This window comes from Calidris pugnax, unplaced genomic scaffold (assembly GCF_001431845.1).
Source record: "Calidris pugnax isolate Ruff unplaced genomic scaffold, ASM143184v1 scaffold4, whole genome shotgun sequence".
Lineage (NCBI taxonomy): Eukaryota > Metazoa > Chordata > Aves > Charadriiformes > Scolopacidae > Calidris > Calidris pugnax.
In genome coordinates this window covers 3,743,675-3,764,483 of record NW_015090781.1, presented here as the reverse complement: position 1 = coordinate 3,764,483, position 20,809 = coordinate 3,743,675, and the positions used below count along the sequence as shown (strand labels likewise).

At 45.0% G+C, this 20,809-nt stretch overlaps 1 protein-coding gene across 3 annotated transcripts in view; it reads left to right on the top strand.

The window, feature by feature from the left end:
• The window catches only part of NT5C2 (5'-nucleotidase, cytosolic II), a 52,984-nt gene that overhangs the window by 24,966 nt on the left and 7,209 nt on the right, over nucleotides 1-20,809 (top strand). For all 3 annotated transcript variants that reach the window (XM_014959224.1, XM_014959232.1, XM_014959242.1), the window contains 8 exons: nucleotides 12,867-12,984; nucleotides 14,386-14,481; nucleotides 15,841-15,932; nucleotides 16,105-16,162; nucleotides 17,467-17,560; nucleotides 18,574-18,627; nucleotides 19,805-19,888; nucleotides 20,601-20,642. In XM_014959224.1, the coding sequence (XP_014814710.1) occupies nucleotides 12,867-12,984; nucleotides 14,386-14,481; nucleotides 15,841-15,932; nucleotides 16,105-16,162; nucleotides 17,467-17,560; nucleotides 18,574-18,627; nucleotides 19,805-19,888; nucleotides 20,601-20,642 (638 nt within the window). The remainder of the gene's footprint in view (nucleotides 1-12,866; nucleotides 12,985-14,385; nucleotides 14,482-15,840; nucleotides 15,933-16,104; nucleotides 16,163-17,466; nucleotides 17,561-18,573; nucleotides 18,628-19,804; nucleotides 19,889-20,600; nucleotides 20,643-20,809) is intronic.

Here is a 20,809-nt window from a genome sequence, read left to right as displayed (position 1 = left end):
CCCTGTGTTCCCTGCTGCTGACTTGCTGCCCGCCTTCCTGTTTAAATCCTTAAGGTAGAGAGTTTTGAGGGTCCTTTTGTAGCGCGTTTTTGTTTGCGAAATAGTAGTTTATTTTCTTACCCGACTGATTCATCTCTGTTTATTCATCCTGACTGGCTAGAAGAGCAGTCGTCACTAACAATTCTGGTCTGCCTTCCTGTTTTACTAGTACTGTCAAAACTGCCCGTGCTTTGGCAAAGGAAAATGTTGCATGTAATCCAAAAGATTGACAGCCTTCCCTGTTCTGTGTTTACACCAAACTGCAGGAAGGAAGCTAAAGGTATGTCAGTAGAGAGTCTCCACTGCAACGCTCACCTGAGACTGGGAGTTGCTGAGGCCCCTTGGAAATGCAGCAGAGAGAGATTGGTTTCACACAGCATTTTATTTGGCTGCTTCCTTCTCAGCGTGAGCTACGCTAGTAATTAGCAGGTCTGGATCCAAGTAATGCAGGAGGCTTTGGCATTGCTAGGTCTTAAATGGGACAGGTTGCACAATGAGGTGATGGATAGATGTCCCTTGACAGGAGCAGAGCTAAAGCAGTGGGGTTCTCAAGCTGGTTGTAATTTCACACCGGGCCATTGGCAGATGGAGAGGGAATTAGTAAGAATTACAAACTCAATTGTGCTTGAAAAGATTCCTCTGTGACTGCCCTTCTTCTCCAAAAGTTACGGCCTTGTTGAAAGTTTTATCTTCTGTCTCTGAGGTAGATAAGATGTAATATCAGTGGGCAGGATGCTTTCATTTGGAATGCTTTTCCTGTACTTAAATCCCTGCTGCTTCCATCTTCTCCAGAAATCAACAATAAAATTATCATCGGCCGCTGAAAACTGTTTCAATAAAGAAGAAGGGGAAATGAGGCTTGAAAAATACTGTTTTTATTGCGTGCAAATATGATTAATACAGCATAATCTGATTGGAATATATCTTGTGTCCTAGAAACATTGCCAACTTAATGCCAAGATTTGGTGCGCTGCAAAGATTTTATTGCAAAATTGCTTATGCTTTCAGCTGTAGCATTCCCCCTCTCATCACATGGGAAAAGAAATGGGAAAGAACAGCTTTAGTTTTTCCCAACTTACTCCAAAGTGCGACATGCGTAAACAGGTTTTGCCCCTTCCTCAAGTAGGCGTTTGTGTCTAAGCCATCCTTGAAATTTGGAGGACTGCAAAATTTTTCACACCCACATCTTGTTTTTGAAATGTTTTGTTTTACCTGTTGACTCTGGAAGGTAGGATTGGCTTGTTGCTGCCTGTGATCCGGGAGAAAAGGTGGCAGCTGAATTGAGAACAGGGCTCTTCAATCCATCTAGTATTTTTGCTGTAGCTGAGTTGCGTCGGTTTTTCTGTGTTTCAGTTTCCACAGCTGAGAAACAGGACTAACAAATTTGTACCTCATAGAAAAAAAAATTCTGGATTGCATAGATGACAAACAAATTATAAACGTGGGAGTTTTCTACATGAAAGATTGAACTGAATACTTTAAAAAGCTGTTGAGCTTGTAATATAAACAACTTCAAAGAAATGTTTCTTCTCCTGTTCAGATACTGTTATTGTCTGTTTATTGGTACTGGACTTGAATACAAATGTTCTAACGAGGCTCTCCTGCTTAGGTTAAAGGTTCCAATTTAGTTTCATGATGATGTAAGGGCTGCAGGCTTTGAGGCCTCTTTTTGGAGAGACACCAAGCAGTTTTGCTTCTTTCCCAGTTCTCTGGCTAATACAATTCTTTGTGTCATACAGAAATAGCGTGGTGGCTAGAGAAAGGAATTGGTAGCTGTGACAACAGTAGCCTTCAAACTGTCCTAGCAATAAATGATACGCCTTGACTATGGCACATCTGCTGTCTGCCTTTTCACATTTGCACGTTTCCAGTTTAACAGGTGCAGATTTTGCAGATTTCAGAGGCTGGTTCAGCCATTAGTGTTTCAAAGCTAAGAGCAGACGGGGAAGCTAAAATGTTCCCAGTATGCTTTGAGATGGATGTTTTATCAAATAACAGCGCAGTGCTATTGTCCCTGCTCTCTCTGTGGGGCTGCTCTTTTTGGGGTTTGGCCATTTAAAGCTGTGTAATGAACAAACCCAGGTCTGGAGCTGTGGGATCTCACGTGCTGGCAGTGGGAATGAGGAGAGGAGAGAGCATGTGTTGCCTGCTCCGTCCCAGTAAATCACCGACTGACAAACCGCTAATCTGCTGTCTGTGGATTCTTGAAGAATGGGAGTGTTAGACAGAAGCTGCTGAAAGAACAAGTCTTCACAGTGTAAGGAAAGTTTCCAAAGCTGATATATTCTGTTTTCTTGCTCTTAAAAACATGAGAATAACACCAAGCTGGGTCAGCAGGCTCTTAATATACCAACAGCCAGTTCTTGTCTTTGCCAGACAGATGGAAATACGACGGTATTTTTCACTCTAATAGACCCCCTTATCCAGTAATCTTAATACCACAACACAAGTACTATTAAATTGCAAATACCCTTGTGATGACATGAACAGCTTACTCTGTAGGAGGAACCAAAGCTGAGAGTACAGAAGGCTTTAACTCTGAGATCATGGGTGCTATTGCTTTGTGAATGCCTTATTTTAGCACACTGCAGGAAAACTTCTGGATGTGGCTTATTGACAGCACGGGCACTTGAGTTACATATAAGCCCAGGCTCACACTCTTAAACAAGTGTGGAGCTTCTGAGGCTCACTCTCCTAAGTGAATATGGAGAGAAATTAGAAGCTGGATTGTTTGGACGCTGATACACCTGAATAATGCCTAAGTTACGGTGTATAAATGCCTACTATACCTTTAAGTCATTTTCTTTTTATTTCTAGATGCTAGCAAATTATGTTTGAACATAAAGTCCAGGCAACTGTTTCTTCCCTGTTCAGAAGTCTTCATTGAAGAACTAAGCCCATATTTTGGCACAGTAGTTTGTTTCCATGGAAATGCAGGGATATTTCCAGTGTGGGATTATGACTCCCAGTGGACTGTATCTGAGAGAGGTAAATTGTGAAGGCCACTTGTTAAGCACAACAAAAAGATTCTCTTGTGTCAGGGAAACCATAAAAAAATACCCATAAAAGAACAGGTGACTGTGTAGCTATCTTTAAAATATTATTCCAGTGCAAAGAAATGTTATGCCAACTACTAAAATAGCCAAACTGAAGTTTCCTTGAAATGCAGAGTCCGTCTGAATCGGTTCTCTCAGCATGCAGAAAGTGACCTCAGTGCTGTTGTTGTTACCTCGAGCCATGCATTTTTATTCAGCAGAAGAAATCTTTCCAGCACTAAGCTGTGTTTTGCCAGCCTCTGAGGCATATCCAAACAGCCCAAATCTTTGTTACATAGAAGGCAAACAAAGTGCAGCAGCAGAAAGCTAAAAATATCTGGAATTTACCAATGAGAGCACTAATAAGCCTGCTTTGGGAAGAGTTAAAGCTGTTAAAGCTGATGATACTTGACAACGTTTTTGTTTTTAAAAGAAGTAGAAGCACAGCACTAAAAACAACCTGAAGTGTAGACCCAATTCAGAGCCGAGCCGAACATCCAGTCCTGTGTCAGTCCTTGAAGCAACAACAAACCCTGTCTTTACAGATCCTTTTAGCATGCAGAGTGCGAGAATAGGAGCTGATACCGTTCCAGGTTAGAGGTTTTAGAGCTGAAAGCTGTGCTGTGCAGTTGGGGATGTTTGTGGGAGCGTTAGAGGTAAGGAATTTTCCATTGCTCTTAGGCTGCAGAGCTGCTGTATGGGCACTGCAGCAGAGCCTTTGTGCTTCTCTACGGGTTTGTACTGGTTTCCACCCAGAACCCTGTATTTGGTATTGGAGAAAAGGGGGCTGGGGAGCCACGGAAGCTCAGATCCAAAAGATTTCAACCCTCTGATGATGAGCGACTCTTGCCTTGCTTCCTGTTGTCAGATTTACTGTCAAAAACATCTGTGGCCGCCAGAGGCTTAGTGCAAGATCTGGCTGTTCATGCACGGCGGAGCAGCTTGTGTGTTAAGCATACAAAAATATCCCGGGACGCACCTGGAGGTTTTGTCAAGGTCTTGTTTGCTGATCACTACAAATACGTAATTTCTAGTGGAATAGAAAAGGTGCATTAAATATTGAAGTGGGCTTAAAGCTCAGCTTTGTCTTACTGCGCAGAACACTGCTGTGTTTGAAGAGGTTTCTTTGGGTAAATGAAAATGATGATCAGTATGACAGCTGTTTCTTCTCTTTTCAGATTGAAAAATTGAATCAATTAAAAGAAACAAAACGTACTGTTGCTACCCGTTTTGTTTGTTTGGTACTATGAAAATTCAATTTAAATATAGGCTAAAATACTGCGGTTCTGCTCTGCATAATACAGTACATTTTTATTTATGGTCTAGTGGTTAAAGTCAAAACCCATGAGTCAAGAGGACTGGGGTCTTGTTTCTGGCTGTTTTTCAACTTGTTTTGACCTTACACAAATCCTTTATGGTTGCGGTTCAGCTGAGTCCATAAATAAATGGCAAGTCAGTGATTCATCACCTTGCTAATTGAAAACATATGAGTTGTCCCATGGGTTTCATTTAAGGTTTCTCGTGATTACAATTAGACACATTCACCAGTCCCTCAGTTTGTTTACAGGCTCTCAGCTCCCAGGTCGGCACAGGACAAACCTGCCCGACTCCGTGGCCCTGCTTTCAGGGAGGCACACAGCAGGCATGGGTTTCCACAGGCAGAGATGAGCTGAAACCCGTGCTGTACCCACCCAGGGCTTGAAACAGGAGTGTCTGGTTTTCCCCATGGATGCTGTGAGGTGACATGTCTGCAGTGGCCGTGGCAGAAGTTGAAGTAACACTTGATGGGTCTTTGGAAAGAGAAATGCAAGTCCAGGTGGAGGTTTGTGCTTGTCCCCGCTCCCGGGATTGCCAAGGCAGCTGAGCAGTGTGTTTGTACGGAGACACCCGCAGTACAGGGACCTCTGCAGGGTTTCCAGTTCTCGTGGAAAAGAAAATCCTCTGCCATGTTTCCAGGGCAAAATGGCAGCACCTTGCCCAGCTGCACAAGCCAGGAGCCAGTATGAATTATTTTAGCACAGAGAGCAGTGGAGCTCAAAATGTTTCGTTGTTTTAATGACCGTGCCTGACAACACCTCCCCTGGTTAGAAAAGACTCCGTAACACAGAAGCTGAAGTCATTAGTATTCCAGAGCATAAATCCTCTTCTTCTCTAATTATATATGAAAACTGGCATGCTTGGTAATGACTTACAAAGACAGTAGATACCCTGAAAGGAGGGTCAGTACGTAGAGGTCAGACTGCTTCTTCACTACTTGGTTTCTTCTGGGGATCCTCAGACCTCTGGCCCTACAGCTGAGACAAACTTTCCTCAAACTATGGCAGTATGTGGAATGCCTGCCCAACACTTACGGTTTAATCGGTATCTTTAATTGTTATTGTTGCTTCAGTAGGGTTTATTTTTTAATTAAATCCAGTGTCCCAAACACCTTCAGGACTGGTCGCTCACTGTTTCCCTGTGGATTCTCAGCTGGAGTTGCAGGTTGGGGGATCAGAGGTGCCAGAGAATGAGTATTTGGTGCTTGCATGAAACAGCAGTCTGGTTGGTCTTGGAAGGGTGACTGTCACAAATATCTTAGTGGTAGCTGGGTCTAAACACCCGACTTCAGGGCTACATACAGAGCAGATGTTGACAGAATGGAAAGCTCTGGGGGTAAATCTGTCCTATTTTGGGACACTAGTCTAGAATCTCATTTGATAGACATTCTTGAGACAGAATAACATAGGGGATTGGGTTGTAAAAGGGGATCTTGGTCCTCAAGGCTTTAACTAAGCACTTTTCCTCAGCACAACATTGATATAAATGTATTTCTAATACATACTTACATTATTTATTTGTGGTGCAATCCAGAATATGGACCAACATTTAAAATGAGCAACACTTTGATCCTACTCTTTAAGGTCAGGTTTGTCTCATTTCAGAAATGTGTTTGCACAAGCATAATTATGCATGTTGTGCCTGAGACGTATATAAATCTGGGTACTAGCTCCCCACCTGTCCCTATATGTCCCTAACTCTCTGATTTGCATGCCTTACTCGCTGGGGAATAAGCAGCAACTGAAAGAACTTATTCTAGTTATTTTACTTTCGTTTCTTCAGGACCTAACACAAAGTAATTGGGCTGCATTTCCTGTGCTTCAGAGAAAAGGCTAAACCCTTTGCATTGTCAGTCCACCTTTGAGCTTATCTGTCTTTGTGTGACCTCTGGAGAACCCAGATAGCGAGGAAAATTTCTGAAGACTGAGTGTTTGTTGAAGCTTTTTGCAACCCTTTGGAGGAGGTCATCGCCTCTAGTTTGAGAAATACTGATCTTATCTGAACACCTGAAAGTCAAAAGGCAATTAGTTTCATCTGCCAACAGCAGACTAAGGTGTTTCAGTTCCCAAGAGACTTTCGGTGGCCGGGCCAAGGACGGGGAAGCCCACAGTGAGGACAGTGCTCTCAGCATCTGCATGGGGAATCATAGAATTGTCTGGGTTGGAAGGGACCTTTCAGATCATCTAGTCTGATAAAAAAAAAACATCACTAAACTATGTCTCTAAGCACTATGTCAACCCGGCTTTTAAATCCCTCCAGGGATGGGGCCTCAACCCTTTCCCTGGGCAGCCCATTCCAAGGCTTAAGAACCCTTCCTGCATAAAAATGTTTCCTAATATCCAATCTGAACCTCCCCTGGTGCCACTTGAAGCCGTTCCCTCTTGTCCCATGGCCTGTGACTTGGGAGCAGAGACCGACCCCCCCTGGCTACACCCTCCTTTCAGGGAGTTGGAGAGAGCCAGAAGGTCTCCCCTCAGCCTCCTTTTCTCCAGGCTGAACCCCCCCAGCTCCCTCAGCCTCTCCTCATCAGACTTCTTCTCCAGACCCCTCACCAGCTCCGTTGCCCTTCTCTGGATCCTCTCCAGCCCCTCAATGTCTTTTTTGTGGTGAGGGGCCCAAAACTGGCCCCAGCCCTCGAGGTGGGGCCTCACCAGTGCCCAGTCCAGGGGGACCATCACCTCCCGAGTCCCACTCCCCACGCTGTTCCTGATCCAGGCCAGGATGCTGGTGGCCTTCTTGGCCACCTGGGCACACTGCTGGCTCCTGTTCAGCCGACAGTTGACCAACAGCCCCAGGTCCTTTTCTGCCAGGCAGCTCCAGCCACTCTGCCCCCAGCCTGTAGCACTGCATGAGATAAATGAAGGAGTCAAGCTGGTAGGTGCCCAAAAGATCCGAGCAGGTGATGCACCAGCTGCAGAAAGTGGCTGTGCCCGTGAAGTCCCCTGCCAATGCAGGGGTGGTTCTGGGGGCACTGCGAGCTCCTTTCTCTGGGCTGTTCTCAGCTTCCATCTGGGAGGGAAGGCAGGTGAGGAGTTGGCTGATGGAAGGGATGGAACTCCTTCAGGAGATGCTGGGGTGTCACAGCAGAGCACACTGGCAAAAGAGGGTGACAGATGTGGAAAAAGCTGGAGTCAGGGATGAATGAGACTTCAGATCATCATTTAGTAGTCCTCTCCCCCCGGAGGAGATGCTCACTCTGTGGGCTTCTGTTGGTGCTGCAGCAGCCTCCTGAGCTCATCTTTCCCTTCCTAAACCAGGAGCTGCTTCCTCCAAGCTGCCCCGGTGGTGTGGGAAATGATCCCATTGGCACTGTTCTCAGTTCAGGGCTTTTACCAGCACCACGTCTGTAGTGGTGGGGAATAAAATGGCTAGGTGGGACTGGCTTGCAGGTGTGCAGTTTGGGACAGCAAATACATCTCACAAAAGTGAAAATGGCTGAAGCAGTGCAAAATGGGGTGGTTATTATACCTTTAGCTCCTGCTTCTCTCCTATGATGCATGATGAGCTTGTAAGAAACATCGAAATCCTCTGCGAGAAACCACATTACATCTTCAGTGAGAAGCTGTCCTGCCTGAATTTGAAATCTTTGTGTGTGTGGAGGAATGAGCAAAGAAATGGGCACCTCTTGAAGGGCTTTCCCCTCCCCACAGCTTAAACAGAGACATCACATGCACTACAGCCTTCCCCAGCTATTCATTTTGAAACAAAACAGGCTTTTAACACTTATTTTCACAGGAGCCTTCCGGGAGGTCTTCATACTTCTGTGGGTCAACATCATTCCAACTCATTCAGCTTTGTATTTTACGCAAACTGGATCTCAGAGTTATTCCTGGTTGAGCATACCTGTGCGTCACAGGGTAGACCTGGTGTCCTTACCGTGTGTGCTTGTGAATGGTGCCAGCACTACCTGCAGGTTTGGTACCGGTTTATCCCGCAGTGCTTTGCACGTAAAAGCTCGAGTGTGAGTGTGTGAAAGTCTGCCATTGAATTCAGACACGCTGTGTCAGACCGACCCAGGGTGTGAGGCTCTCGCTGGGAGCACCTTCAGATGTAGGGCAAAATTCTCTTCTCAGATTCCCGGAGTAGCTCCTGACTCACTCTCCTGCTCTGACACGTGCAGGCATTTCGTGGCGTGAAAGAGTGTGCCCGTCCTGAAAGGAGTAATCTGTCACCCACTGAGGAATGGACAATAATGGCCAAGTCCCAAAAAGAGCACGAGAGCCTTTCTTGAACTGGTTGCTCGGCGTTTGAGAGAAACTTGAAGGTTTTGTGTCACTTGGGCAATGCGCTTTGTAGCCTCTTCCTCCTAATTATCACTGAGCTGATGATCTAAGACTGCTTTGTGGATATGAGGACAGAATTTTGCCTGCAGGATGCATGATTACCAACTGTGCCTCCTCTATAAATCAGCTGTAAGTGTATTTGGAATAGCTGCCAGGCCGGCTTCTGAGCTTCCCCGGAGGACAGAGCTCCAGCAGATACAGTCCCACATGGCACAGAGCTGTTGCAGTTTTAAAATCAGTCTTGATTTTTTTCTTTAACAGGGGAGCCCAGTGTAACTCCGTCAAGACTGGAGTGACACTCTGAATCTGCATCTGCCTCATGTGAGTTAAAATCCTGGCAGCAGCATTTTGCATAAACTGGAGCCTCTGTAGAGAATTTTTTTTTCTTTTTTTTTTTCTTCTCTCCATTTCAGGAAGGCTATAAAATTGTTACTGTCTTGTGTCTTGGCAGCAAAGGTAAAAACAATCACACAAATGCATGAGAATTGCATACCTTACTGCACAACCCTGCTCATTCCAGATCAGCTTCCCTCCCAGCACGTACCGTGTCGGGGACGCCCGCACCCATCACAGACCTGAAGGCTTGCAACGTTCACTCCCTGGGTACTGCTTTTTACCTTTTGATAGTAGTTAAGCCAAGTGATGGTGTTAAGGGGAGGCTGAAATGCTGTCAACTGGCTTCTGTTTTGTTTTTTTTTAAAAAAAAAAAGCTTTAGTTGTTTTTTTTTCCACCCCGGTTGCATTATCCAGAAGCGCTGGGTGCCGATTGCCCTGCGCCGCTGAAGCCTGTGGTTGGTGCCTGTGTTAGAACACAGACTGTTGAAATAACGTGGTCCTCTGGAGCTGGGGATTTGGCATAGTGGCAGAGATACCACCATCAAGTAGTAAGAAAGAGAAAAAGAAGTCAGAATAAGGTGTGAATTGTGCTTTGGTCTTACTGCGCTGGGCGAGGATGCTCTGAAAATGGGTTTGGGTCTCTGCCTCCTCACCTGCCCCAGAGTTGGGGGTACTTGAGGGCTGGGTCCTTCTCAGCTGGGTGAAGGAGCTGAGCACAGGGAACACCTCATGGCAAATAGCTGAACTCATGGCATCACTGTGGCACGCAAATTATCTCCAGTTGTGGTCTCGGTAACCAGCTCTGAGGGAGGTGGATGTTCCAGCAAAGTTTTAAATTATTTTGTCATCATGCAGCTGCAGAAAAAAAATCCTCATTTGTCCTCTCTACTCTTTTTCCCCACGGATGCCTGAAGTCACCAAGATACGAGAGAGAGCGACCAGCCCTGAGTACAATATTGAAATATGTTTTTTTATCTAGTAACGCATAGAACTGGGACATTTTCCCCAAAGGTGCTGCCGTGGTTGGAGCAGCGTTAGCTTGTTCCGACTTGATCTGAAGGAGGTGGATCTTTTATTTGCCCGGAAGCTGATGTTACTGAAACAGGCATTGGCACAGCTTATGAGAAATTTAGGGGGTTGTGGCTCGTACTGATAGATGCAGCATGTGCTGTGGTTAGAGGGTGCTGTCAAGGTGGGCTTGGTGAGCTCTCAGTCTGTTCCCAGCTGTGTTTCTAATTAAGGGAAAGTTTATCTTGAACAGTAAGTGTGACGATAATGAGAATGTTTATTGTCTGTTTCCTGTTTCCAGGAGTCCAGTTTCCTGTGTCTCTGGTTAGTTTGTGTCTCAAGGAGAAGGCTCTCATTTTCCAGATACTGTGGCGTGGTGGAAAAATAGGGCAGGGACCTGAGGCATGAATGAGGCAGTAGTTTAGTTTTATTCAAAGAGAAGCCAAGGAAGGAAAATCTCGAGCTTGAGAGGTAAGGGGAATAACTACCCCCAAAAAGAAATGTTCAGATTAATCCTGTTGCAGCGCTGCCGAACAGAGACTCGGGATGATGAAGGCTGAGGTTGATACTTGTTCTTCAGCCTTTTTCCTACTGGTGCTTCAGCTTGTTTCCTTAGACCCAGAGAGTTAAAAGGAGCTCTGTAGTGAAAAATCTTAAGACAGAGAGGCAAATACAGAAAGTAAAAAAAATTTGTGAGCAGCTGGCCACATGTCCCACCACAGCCCTGCTCTGGTAGATTGTTAACAAGATGCACAGATGGTTTAACAGAAACCCTGCCATTTCCTTGGAAAGGTTCTGCTGAGCTGTTCATGAACCACTTCTGCTTCTCCAGAGGAGAACCTCGCCAATGTGCTCTTTGAGATTCTTTTTATTTAGGCAGCATCACCGTGGTTGGTGAGTTCAGAAAGAGCAGGGTTTCCTTGGAGAAATGTTTTGTTCGGAAGGGATATTTTTATGGATAAGTTGATAACATGGTCAAATTCCCAGGAAGCTCATTGTGCAGCAGCTTCATGGGCAGAGTGGGGGTCTGGAGGCTGCTTCACGTGATGGGGGGCTTTGCAGCGCTTTCACCTTCTGAGAGTATGTGCAGGTATTTATTTCTGTTTCCCCTGGGAAGTGCCTTTACTGTCCTGCATCAGAGGAATTCCTTTTTCCAGATGATGCTGTGGTGTCACTCTCACAATGTTATTTATTACCTAACTGCCTTTTGCTCCCTACAACCTTAGCTCACTCCCTAGAATTGCCTTGTCAGTCACAGCTTTCTTCATTAGCTGTATTTTTTGATTGCTTATTCCTATCTATAGCTCAATCAACCCTTCCTTTCCTGAAGGACAGAAAAGACTACGTGCATTGAATGTTGTATCATTTTGTTGATGTTTGCCATTGGTATAATAATGCTTGAAGATTTTGTTAACTGTTTTATTGATTTTAGTTATCTGTTTAAGAACATTACATGTTTGCTTATTATGTTTTTAATGGGGAAAATTAACTCTTGGGATTCTGATGCTTTTTAGATTATTAAGAGATAGAGGAACCCTCTGTCATGGTTACTATGATCTGAGTCTTTCGTCAGTCTCATTTCTTCTATAGTCCATGCCTTTGTAGTATTTTTGTAGTAATTTATGCATTTGTTTTCTCCTCTCAGATTGGGCTTCTGTATTCCAAAGTACATATACAGTGGTGATTACATGGGCAATATAGGCAATATGTATTAATGTATATATAGAGAGAGGTCCATAGATGTGCTAGATCTCTCTCAGGAAAAGCAGTCAGTCTTCTAACAAGCTTACTGTGTAACTTGCACATTTTTGTATTTTCCTCAGCTAAATTTGAAATATTCAAGTGTTTGACACAGTTGGGCCCATTGAACCCACAGTAACCTTCACTGCAGTCAAGGGTTGTTTGACCTTGTTAACATCTTAGGACCAGTTTAAGACAGCAACACACAGCAAGTGTAAACACACCGTCAGAGAAACACAGTGATTTCCTTTTAAATGTTAATTTAATGATCTGATTAAGTGACCTCCCCAGTACATGGGAAGGTCATTGGCAGGAAGAAGACAGGCCTGATGGCAGGGATGACTTGGTTGAACAAGTCCATTTCTTTTGCGTTGAGCTAAGGTGTGTCACAGATGAGGAGCTCCTCTGAAATGTGAGAACAGTAAGCTTGCTTAAAAGAGTAGCATTTTGATGCACAAGGGTAATAGCTAACAGATTTTTACAGTACCATTTGGTATTATTAACAAACAAATCATATGTTAACTTGACAGCTCTACCTTCAAGCTAACCGAGTCTGCAGCAAACATAAATTCCCCCGAGAGGAAATCTGGAGACAATACTAAGTTTTGGGATTGTATCCAGAGCAGTAACAGTAGCACAGCAGTGATGAATTTCAGGCTTTCTAACCGTGACTACATGTGTTCCCAAAATTTATTGGTTTCTTCATCAGCTTTGCGAAAACACAGCAAGCCAAAAACCCTATCCGAGCAGGTGGAACAGGGAGCCTTCATGCATCTGCCTGAAGGGACTGCAGGGAGAGGAGCTACAGTTTGAAATACGTTTTTTCCTGATGCAGAGAGCTGCGATAGACTGAAGGATATTTCTTCTGGTGCACTCTGCTGCTGAAATCTGAACTGCGGCTCCACTGGGCTGCAGCCCTGGAGCGGGAGCTAATTCCAGCGTGGCTCTGGGCTGGGGGACCCGAGGCAGCCAAGGGCAGGAGCCCAGAAGGGAGCGTGTGATGTGGAGGAGGGAGGCGGGCGAACGGGTACATTACTTTTAACTGCCTTCTTGTTTAACCCCCTAGCTGTTTTCAAATTTTTCTAACTGAAATCTCGTCTTGGTACAGTGTATAAATCCCCTGAATACGAATCTCTTGGATTTGACCTGACCGTAGAAAGATTAGTTTCCATTGGATACCCTCATGAGCTGCTCAATTTTGTGTATGATCCTGCATTCCCTACCAGGTAAATGACTAACAGATACCGACCCAGCCTGCTCGAGGCCTTGGATATTTGTTCTGTAAAGTTCATAGGCAACATGTGAGGCCAGGTTTTCAGAGTTGTGCCTGGGAAGCCTGTGGTTCACCACAGATGATGGGGAAGGGAGCAGACTGCTCCAGTATGTGGAGGGCCTTTGCACACATGAGTCCATGCCAGCAAAGAGGGAGTGTGCAAGAAAGGAGGCTTGCTGAAAATGTGGTCAAAAAATAACCTTTCAAAGCAAAGGCAGCAAAGACACAATTGATTTGGGTGTTAAATCAAAATGGAGTAGAGAAGGAGCCGTTACTGTCCATGAGGCTGCTAGGATGTCTCAGAACATTTTTCTGTAATGATTTTAATTAACGGTGTCCTAGTGTGCAAGACATCCTGAGAACTAAGCTGATGGCAATGAAAGTGTGACCAATCCAGCTCACTTATCTGGATGACTCAAATGCTGAAGGCAAAAGTAATGGCGCAAAGTTACTAAATTCTTACATTTTGTCTTTTGGTAGCAGAGGTTAAAAGGATGTTGCTTGTTTTAAACAAGGCTTTTTATCTAACTCTCTGCCTTGAAGTTGTTTCCATTTGTGCCTTTGCTGGATTTTGCTTTTTGACTCCACTGGAGATTCTTTACAAAAGACTGGACCTGTTGGTTCGTTGTTCCCAGTTTTCAGTCTGGCAGCCTCCTTCCTTCCCTCCTCTCAGCATGTTTTACACCGAGGCTGTTGCTGAGTGTGCCTGTAACAACACAAAGAAGGTTTGCCCTTCACAAACCTGTGATGAAGACTCCATTAAATCCACTGCCTTTATCCCAGGGAGGGGACAGAAGGGATGTCTGTGTGGGAAGGCTGCGTTCTCCAGATGCAAGCTACTAGATAAGCGAGAGAGAGTTTTGCTGGAGTTGGAACCGTGAATATGCAACTATTTATTGCAATATTACATGCCCCATCTGGCTCTGTCTGTGACAGAGCGATGAAAAAGGGGGGAGAAATTCCTTTCTCACACCTCGCTCTTCCTTGCAGCCCAGCAGGGCTGTCGGGGAACCGCAAACACGGGCGTCAGATCCGTGACCCTGTGGAGAAGTCCCACCTCTTCCCTGGTACACGTGTAGCTCAGCCTCTGCCGGGTTCAACGGTTCCATTTTCCAGTCTGTGGGGAGCGGGTCGGCCGTGCCTTTCACCTGGCAGTGCAGGGCTCTTGTTGCTCACCCACAGCCAGGTAAAAGGGACAGGAGGGACCCCGTCTGCATAAGTAACAGCAACCCTGTTCTGATGCCCCACACCAAGCGAGCAGGCTGTTCTAGAGCTGATTTGGAAAGAACTGCTATTAAAATGGTCACTGCTTAATGTGCTGGCTTTTTCATATCTTAACTCGCTTTCTTAACAGAGGCCTGGTGTTTGATACCCACTATGGAAACCTGCTGAAAGTTGATGCCTATGGGAACCTCCTAGTGTGTGCACATGGCTTTAATTTCCTCAGAGGGTGAGTGCTGACTCTTGGCCATTCTTTTTGACTTGATATACCTTTTTGCGTCACTGAGGTTGGACTCGATGATCTCAGAGGTCCCTTCCAACCACCGAGATTCTGTGATTCTGTGATCCTCAGGGCATCTGGTGTTTAAGGAGTCAGAGGGGCTTCACTAACAGCAGATGCTGTATTGGTGTTCCTACAACTCCAGAATTGACATTGAGGGTCCCAGACACACCAGCCCAGGGTGTTTGTAGAGGGAAAGGTCTGTGCTGGCAGAGGCACATCCGTAGTGTGCTGGGAATGGAAGAAAATGTGCTGTGGGAAGGGGTTGGTGGGATAATCCGGGTGCCGTTCACTATCCTGGCACAGTTTGACATCAGCAGCTTGTCAGTTAAGACAGAGCCATTGTGGAAGGGCTCCTGGGAGCAGAGAGGACCTCTGCCCTGTGAGACCATTAACTCCACAGCCATTGCTAAGAGACGTCAAGGGCCTGAGCTGGCCTGGAGAAGAACAAGCTTGCTCTGGCCCTTTGTGGTTTTGACCCTTGAGGGTGTCAGAAGTGAGGCATCACGTGCTGTTTCCTGCAGCCTTCCCTGGCTGCTTGTGTTTCTCTTGCCCCAGAGGAGGTGCTGTAGGAAGCACAGTGCTACGTGCCTGATGTGTCCCACCAAATCCCTTTATATCCCTGCTGTGAGGACAGGGGTATGGAAGGCAAGCACAGGCCAACTCAGGGACCCCAAGGTGACAAGCCTTGTCATTGCAGCTTGTGAGTCCTTGCATTGGGAAGCCAAACTTTAGAAAAAGCTCTTATATATGCCCTAAGTTCCGATTTGAGTCAGAGGTAATTTTCAGAAGCTCCAGAAATGAGGGAAACCAGAATAATTAAATGACTTTAGTCATCGCCACCCTGCTGATTAATTGCAGAGGGCCCCAGGCAAGCCTCCCGCAGCGCAGCCCCGCGCTCCCCTGCTGAAAGCTGCTCGGGGGAGTGTAAAGCAACACTTGGAAAGTGGGGGAAAGTTTAAGATAAGCAAACAATGAAAGTGCAGATGATTTAAGGCATCCTCATAGCCGGCAGTATGGGGCTTAAGGTCGAGTTGTGGACTCTCAACCACTCTGTTTCCCCGTGTGGGCTCTGCTCTGTTTGCTGACTCAGCGACGAGGGTTTTGAGCTGATCAGCACGGTGATGGGAACGCTGGTGGGTACACTTTGCTCTTGCACTGCTGATACACATGGGAAAGCTGGGTGTTGATTAAAGCAGAACAGACTTTAGTTAATGGACCCAGCTACAACTATATTTTGCAGGTCAGCACGTTTTAGCCCCTTGTTTTGTGTGTGGTTTCATTCTTCTCCACCTTATCTGTTCTCAGGCCTGAAACACGGGATCAATATCCAAATAAATTTATCCAGAGGGATGACACAGATAGGTTTTACATTCTGAACACGTTATTCAATCTACCAGGTGAGTCTAATATGGGCCAACACAGGCCTGATCAATAATGTATTGCTAATGTATTATTCAATGATCTGTTTCTTCTTTTTGGAAGAACTTTCCTCTTTTGGGCCCAGGGCCCAGATTCAGCTGGCTCTATGGTGTTATCCTTGTTTTAAAATCTTGCTTTGTTTCTTTACAGAGACCTACCTATTGGCTTGCCTAGTGGATTTCTTCACTAACTGTGACCGGTATACTAGGTACGTGTCCCCCCCTCCAGTTCCAGGTGTGGATGGTACAGTAAGATCATTATTTTAAAGGGCAGTACAACAGAGATGGAGATGATCTTAGTACCAGTGGAGCCCCCTCAAGTGGATTTGGTGGAGAAGACTTCAGGCCTCTTAATCTTTTGACCTTAAGAGAATTTAGTGGTGATAAGATGGTCTACGTGTTCAGCAGAGACTGGTTATGAAGGTCTCCTTCACAGGGTGGGTCAATATCACCATAAGGACTGACACTGGTATTTGGGCCAGCTTCTGAGACCACACACTTATTATAGGGTGATTACAGGCACCAGACAGCTAATTTTGAACCTGTGTCCATTGGAGCCGTGTTTGAACTGAAAGACTAAATTTCCTCAGCCAGTTGCCACAAGTCCCTCATAATTGAGGACTTTGTTCACTCAAAGGTGAAATGCTCAGGCAGGGGATGATGTAAAAGGCTGTTTGTGCAGTGTATTTACCTAGGTTTCAAATAGGTATAAGCATAAAAACAAGCTGAGGTTTGAATTGGCAAATATGAATGCTGCTGTGCTGCTTACTAATGTCATGGGTCATCTTTGCGTGTTATTTGAGTGGAAGGCAAAGGTTTAATGGGATTTTACTTGAGAGCAGAGGAACTGTTTATGCCGACAGTCCCTCAGGTGAAGTGTCCTTTCTCAGGACAGGCATGATGATTGCTGTCATAATAAATGCAGCTCGGTTTAATCCTTGATTTCTTCTGATGCAGACTCTCATGAGGGTCTCAAAGATGCCTCCGCAGTATCTTGTAGAGAAAATTTCTCCTGTTGACTCATAACTGTTCAACAGTAGTTCCTCCCCTCAGCAGGGAGTGTTACATGTAGATTTCCATGGCACCCCTTTCTTCAGTGTTGCAGAGAGGGAGAAGGAGCAGCACTGTGCTTACTTTCCCAGTGCCATTCATCTCTTGTAAAATGCTGCAAACTGCACAGTCCCAGTCTTTTTTTTCTTTCTTGTAATACTGTGGGGGAGAAATAAGAGTTGCAGCCACAGAAGGCTGTGGTACTGCTGTGATGGCACAGGCCCATAGTTAGGAACTCACATCCTAAAATTTTAAACAAATGTTCTTGGGTAACATGCAGATTCTGTTAAACTCTGGTTGTAGCTTTCTTTCAAGTCTGAGCTGCAGTAAAATAGTAAATAAGAAACCATTATGGTAAGATGAGAAGAAAAGCTCCAAACAACATTTTGAACTGTCTCTCTCATTGACATGTTTCTTACCTGCTGTGATTGGCCGCTACAATCTCTCTTCTTTCTCCTCACAGCTGTGAAACAGGATTTAAAGATGGAGACCTCTTCATGTCCTTCAGAAGTATGTTCCAGGATGTCAGAGATGCTGTTGACTGGGTTCATTACAAGGTGATTGCAAGAGCTCCTTGGGACGTGTGTAGTTGTAACTGAGTTAGAGGGACTGGTTTGTAAGTCATGAGTTAAGAAGTGTTATTCCACTTTTGGGCAAGAGCCCTGCTTTGCCGCCTAGTGAGCAAATAATAAACTGCAGTTGTATGTGAGTCAGCCAAGATCTCACTGCCCTCCTGGTGCTGGAGCATATCTGTCTTGGCTTCCTCTTACTTTTTATTGTGCCCAGATTCCATTTCCATACTGTAATTCATGGGGTTTAGAACGTGATGCCATGAGGGTATTTGCACTTATAACACAACTCATATGTTGTCCTAATTACTAAAACAGCATTTTACTGGAAATGGTTTACTTTGGTACTATCTTATATTGTCTGAAAAGTACCTGGATTAAACAGAGAAATGCATCAACTCTATTTAGAAAGGTGAGGCAGTTCATCTTTTCCACACACTTGTGCACACATTTAGAGTATAATTTTGTGAGCGTTAATATCTGGTTAAAGACCTGATTTTCTTGTTCTTCCTCAATCAAGAGGTTTGTTGGGGTGGGATGGAGAACTGTCACAGGAGAACTCTGCTCACAGTTGTACTTGTGGTGGTCCTTTTAGCCATGCAGAAGTCAGGAGTCTATTTTTCTTTCCTTATGCAGTGTTGTGTGATACATGTTGGAGTTGACCTTTGAGTAAAGCATAATACGGTCAGTGTTGGAGACAGGTCGTTGACTGTCTTGTTTGGTATGGCAAATCTATTTTTTGTTTGTTTCTATTGTATTCCCTTCTGAAAGGGTTAAAATGCTGTTGAAGTGGATTATTTACCATGGTGAGGGAATCGATGGATCACAGAGTTTGTGATGGTCCCTGCTACTCAAAGCCTCTCATCTCTAGAGTCACTGGTTCAGATTCGCCCTGGTTTGTACTTTCACAGCATTTTAAAGTGTGAAAGTTGGCATTACTTTGATGTCTCTTACATCATAAGTTTCCATGACCTCACTGGGTTCTGTTGTTTCTATTTCAGGGATCGCTCAAGGAAAAGACCCTTGAGAATCTGGAGAAGTACGTGGTGAAAGATGTAAGTGTGAAGTTACTTTACCCGTGCTGTGTGACACTCTGTACTGAGTAAGCAGGCAAGAAATAAACGTGCTGATTTGCTTTACTAAATCACAAAACAGATAACGCTGTGATTTCTATTGTAATAACCAAAGACAAAGTGGAAAGTTCGGAGGCAGCCTTTATTCTGAGCCAGTGACCCACATGATTTCGTATTCACGTGCATGTTTTTTACGTAAAATATAAAAGCCAGAGGAAAAGTTATCGTGGGACCCAGGTGAATACACTGGCAAGCCTCATGTTGTATCTTTTGGTGGTGAAAGCAACAGTTGTTCCCTGCCCATGCTTTTTCTCCAAGAGAAAGACCTCTTTTTAAAAAGCAACAGGTGAGCATCTTTCTAGATAGAGGTATTCCTTTGCCATCCAGCAAAAACGTTACCACGAGGGACAGAGGGAGAGATCCTGAAAGACTGACTGATGTCCAGTGTCTTGATAGCCCCAAAATGTGTGTTCAGCACATCTGATTGAGCAAGCTCCAGTGCTTCCCTTATTTTTGCTCTCTCTGCAGTGTGCAGAGCCCCCCTGGACCACTTACCGTATAATTATTCTTTAGTTCAGATGGGCTCTGTGGTAGAGTATCACTTTAAAGCAGTTAACCTTGTTTCTAGTTACATGCCTGCAAAATTCTTAGGAAACTGTTCTGTGAGGTAATCAGCTGCTCTGGCAATGGACTGAGATTTACGATTCAATAAAAATAGCCCTAGGAATAAATTCTCTCTAATTTGAGGTTGGAATTATAATGCACTCCGACTTGTGGAGCTCGTGCGAGCTCGGATTTCACCTGCCTCTGGGCCCATTTTGGGAATGGACTTGGAGCTGGAGGAGCTGCTCCAGCGTGCCTGGCACGGGGCGTTTGGGTGGGAGCAGCACAGGGTGCCTGGCATTGTGGCTGGCAAAGGCACCACAGCCCAGCTGAGACCTTCCTCCTCACCTTCCTCCCCTGGGCTGTGCTCTGGAGGGGTGTTAGTGTGGACGGACCAGCAGCTTTCCTGGCTCTGGGCAGTGCAAAACACATGAGTTTGTTTGCTTGATGGTCTGAATTGCCTTGTTTTGTCACTTGGGACCTTAGTTGAGAGTGTTTTGCCCACGATGAATCTCTGTAACTTTTGTGTATGACTTGTGTGTCCCTTGGCTTTCAGGGGAAGCTGCCACTGCTGCTCAGCCGCATGAATGAAGTTGGGAAGGTGTTTCTTGTCACAAACAGCGACTATAAATACACAGACGTAAGTGGGTTGTTGTGTTGGTATATAATGGAATCAGCAAAAGGCAGCCAATCATTTGTAGGACATCATCTAGTGGAGAATCAGGTGTTTTCCAAGGCAGGTCTAGGATGGTTTAGTGGTGAATGCAGGTTAGGTCTGGAGTCATCTTTTGTAGACCTGGTTCTGCTGCTGACCTGATATGGGCCTGGCCTTGGTCCCTCTGGGCCTGCCTCAGTTCCTCAGCAATTACAAGGCTGAGAGAGAAAGTGCTACTCATTTTAGATTTCAGCATCTTTTAAAATGCACGGCTTCCCTTTCAAATGGGAGAGTCTGAGTACAGACAGGTCCTGGAGAGGTCCAGGAGGCAGAGAGGGCTGTCTGCTGTGCTGCAGGAATAAACAGTTACTTCAGGTAAACGTCAGGTTGTTGCAACACTGCTACTATAAAAATTTATATGCTGTTTTGCATGTGCATTGCAAGATACACCTGAAGCAGTGTGCAGATTTCGGAGGCAAACACGTTTTTTGATTATAAAAATTACTGGTTTAATTCCTGTCATTTTAAATCCCATCCATTCACTTTATCTCCAAATCTTATGCTGACTTTCGTATAAATCCTGAAAATAAAGTTCAATAATCAGAAAAGATAAAAGCAGAAAAGTACGCTTTTATAAACTACACAAATGTATGGTTAAAACTGCATCCTTGAATACTTTCTTTCTTTTACTTTTCAGAAAATTATGACTTACTTGTTTGACTTTCCACATGGACCAAAGGTATGTGATTTCTAGCCTGCAGTTCCAATAGACACTGATGTGCCTAATTATCTGTGTAGCTGCAAAGCATTTTAATCCCGCCTCATCGGCTGCATGGGATTAGTTGCTTTAATCTGGTTAAAATACACTTGCTGTTTTGTGTCCTATCTGAATGGGATCAAAGCAAA